The sequence below is a fragment of the Saccostrea cucullata genome, unplaced genomic scaffold (assembly GCF_032062105.1).
Source record: "Saccostrea cucullata isolate Sc308-1 unplaced genomic scaffold, CSIRO_AGI_Scuc_v1 ctg392, whole genome shotgun sequence".
Taxonomy (NCBI): Eukaryota; Metazoa; Mollusca; class Bivalvia; order Ostreida; family Ostreidae; genus Saccostrea; species Saccostrea cuccullata.
Genome location: NW_026922758.1, coordinates 4,681 through 8,415, shown reverse-complemented (window position 1 = coordinate 8,415; position 3,735 = coordinate 4,681). Strand labels below are relative to the sequence as shown.

General features: G+C 34.3%; 1 protein-coding gene across 1 annotated transcript; it reads left to right on the top strand.

The window, feature by feature from the left end:
* The first annotated feature begins 1,876 nt into the window (after nt 1–1,876).
* LOC134262380 (acetylcholine receptor subunit beta-like) lies at nt 1,877–3,092 on the top strand. The gene has a single exon (XM_062744757.1). It carries the CDS (start codon nt 1,890–1,892, stop codon nt 3,090–3,092), a length of 1,203 nt encoding a protein of 400 aa, XP_062600741.1. The 5' UTR covers nt 1,877–1,889.
* The last annotated feature ends 643 nt before the right edge of the window (nt 3,093–3,735 follow it).

Here is a 3,735-nt window from a genome sequence, read left to right as displayed (position 1 = left end):
TCAATGCTTGGTCATAGTTATTGTGATATTCTTGCGGGGTATGGAATTCAAATGAACAATTTTGAATAAAGTTATATATGTCAGAGATACGGATTTTACATAAATGTACATACATGGCCTTAAGAAGCATTTGGGGGGGGGGTAGCGATTTCAGTTGGGAGGGGACACAAGCAAACAAAAAATGCATTGACATGAATAAAGTAGAAAAACATTTTAAGTAGTACATTTTAGGCTTTCTATCGTTTATTTATTAAATTATTTTTTGCAGAGGGTCATCGCTCCGTCTGGTCTAATATAGTCCAAAGGATTGCTCTATCACTAAAAACCGTTTATCTTTAAATATCGTTAGGTTTTTAGCCAAAATATATACTGTCACCAGTTACACTTTAGATCTAAGACTTGTATCTAGTTGTCTTAAGATTTTGATAGAAATTATAATAAGATATGACAGTTTTGTGAAACAGCTATGTTGCAATCTTATGAGAATTTTCGGTCTTAAGACAGATCTAAGTCATAAGACAGCTTTGTGAAACTGGCCCCAGAAGCAAAGCAGTACATGTACGGACTTCCTAAACTTCAGGTATCATGGAGGACTTAGCATCCCCTGCCGCCCGTTCACACCCGTCGTGTGTTCCTTGTTATGGTCGGGAAATAATGGAAAAATCCATACATAATCCAGGGTGTAAATTATGGCGTAATGATATATATGAAAAACGTCAGTTAGCATTTGACTTAAAGATAGATTGTATTTGCTGACACAGTCATTGTTTCGATCAAAGAAATTATGAAATGGGGATTTCATACAAGAGTAATGATATTCTTGTTTAATCAACTTGTTTCCCTTTAACGTCTTAAGAAATTGTTGATTGGAGTATGTTCTTGTGTATATCAACTGGGAGATATAAACCTCGTATGCAGGTGATAGGTATGTATTGCTGCATAAGTCAGAGAACTTGACGATTGAAAAGTTCAAGTCATCACAATAAATAAATGAAACTTTGTTTTTAGGTTATCAATAAACGTCTTTTTTAGTAAAACATCCGAATATGAAAATATGACTTTATGGTATCTTTAATCTCAAGCTTACTGGGATCCTTAGTATATCATGTTGATATATGAATGGAATTAGCTATTATTAGTAGTTATTGTGAGTTTTATTCGAGTTTTACTGTTGTTAGCTTATTTAGATCTGACATTCTAAGAGAATTAACAAAGCCATATGATACACTAGTAATTAAGAATCAACAGTGAAAAAAGTTTGCAAATAATGGCCAAGGTAAGTAAATATTTACAACGCAATATAGTTAACTTCAAAGATGCTTCCATGCAAAAAACATACCTACACATGAAAACACGCCAAAATCACGCCAAAATCAACAAAAAATAATCATATATCCACAAATTGTTCTGTTTTGAGAAGATACAATTCGTATTAGGATTGCTAATCATAATTTTGTTTGGATGATCTTTTCCCCCTTTTGATCCTTTATACATTGTAATCTGAAGTACACAGAAATATTAGGGGCCTCATTGAAAACATATGATGATGATCCTGGAACCACAACTGAGGCTGTGACCACGACACATATGGGAACCACCACCACCACCACATGTGTACGACAATGCTGAAAGATAAAACAAAAGAAGTCTTATGGTAATCTACATCACGTAAACATTTAGTTTAAAAGGATTAAACTTCGAAGGTATAGTGCCCTTTTATTTATAAAATTAGTTCGCAAATCCGTCGTTATTGTTCTGGATTTATTTTTTCTATTTAGGTCATTGTATTTAGAATCGAACTCGTTTGAATAGATTTTTTTTATGCTCTTGTGGCAAATTGTTGGAACATTCAGACATTGACACAAATTACTACTATACAAGGTCTAAAAATGCTTGGCAAAATCTGGTTTCTCTTGTTTTTACTGGCAGTGGATTGCTACACTATTAACCAAGAAATTTCACTACAGAATACTTTGTTGAACGGATATAATAGAAGAATTCGACCAGGAATTGACAGAAGTCAGCCAGTTAAAGTAACTGTCGGGTTCAACTTAGTGGCACTCCAAGAATTTTCCGAGACTGATGGAAAAATTGCAGTAGTAGGTGCTTTCAGAATTAGATGGATAGACGAAAAATTGGCCTGGAATCCAGCGTCCTATGGTAATGACCTCTACAGCACAAAAGTATTCTTCGGGGACATATGGGTTCCCAAATTTGTGAATTTAAATCCGTACCATACACTAAAACGCGTTGGTCTCGATGATATGGATTGTGAATTAAAATATAACGGAAGGGTTGATTTTCGACCGCCAGATTTGTTCGAATCTACATGTGATGCGGATGTAACGTACTACCCATTTGATAAACAAAGTTGTTCTTTATTGTATTACATCCCTGGTTACAATACTGCCGATGTCATAATCCTAACAGAATCTTCAAATTTTAATATGAACCTCTATAACCCAAACGGACTATGGGAAGTCATAGATACTTCCTTAACAGTTGAGACAAATTCTTTCAATGTTCAAATTATCCATCTTACAATATCTATGACAAGAAGGACAACATACTACATAGCTGGCCTCCTTCTACCAATTGTTCTCATGAATTTCATTCAACTTTTTGTGTTCCTCCTTCCGGTTGAGTCCGGAGAGCGCCTGGGGTTCAGCATCACGGTTCTCCTAGCGGTAGCGGTTTTTCTTACTATAATCCAAGACAAACTTCCGGAAGCTTCAGAACCAAACGTATCACTTCTAACATATAAACTATTAGTTGATATGATCATTGGAAGTGGAATGATTTTAGCAGTAGTAATTGGAATGAGGTTCTATCACAGGAGCGATGAGATACGAATTCCGCAGATTCTTCGTGGACTCACACGTTGTTATTTATGTTGCACCCAAACACCGTCAATAAAACCTGACGAAGTAGTTCAAATAGAATCCGAAAAACTTGATATAGAATCTGATAAATCATCTATTACATGGACCGATGTCGGAAAGGCGTTTGATATTGTTTGCCTTAGTCTTTTCTTTTTCTCGTTGGTAATGAATAATATAGTTTACTTTATAACTATATTTGTAAAAATATAATTACACATATATTTAGAATATAATGATAAAAGGTATTTAGATTTTAAAAACACTTAAGTAAACTAGGCCCTAAGACTGTAACATGACTCGTTGCTGTAGTAATTAATCTATGATTAAATTCACCTAGTGTAACTTTACCGACGAGTATAGTGTGAGAAGAAGACACTTACTGTAAACTTCAACTTGACATTTAGATACTAGTATATCGACGACGTTTTATTAATTAACGATAAGGATTTCCATTCATACGTCAACGGAAAATATTCCAGTGAAAGTAAAATAAATGATACCACAAAGTGTGTGATTGTTTCATATTTGATGGATATTTCACTAGAAAAAGTAGTAACTCATAGCAACAAAAATGTACGATAAACATGATGACTTTATAATTTTTCAGCCGTATACTTGCCTAGTATGTTACCACAAACCTCATGGTTTGCATATAGCATTTGTTTCTCCTAATTTATTCAATACATAAAGGCATGCTCTTCGTAAGAACAATTTCTAAAAACGAGGGAAGTTATTGACAAATATGTTGGTGAAACAAAAATATTGAAAGTCACGTTAAACGTAATCATATCGCAAGTTCTGTGGTCGATACATTGACCTAGTCAGCAAAATACAGTTGAATACTGACTGACGT

Coding starts and splice junctions, on each gene's coding strand:
- LOC134262380 (XM_062744757.1), top strand. CDS start 1,890: ATGCTTGGCAAAATCTGGTTTCTCTTGTTTTTACTGGCAGTGGATTGC.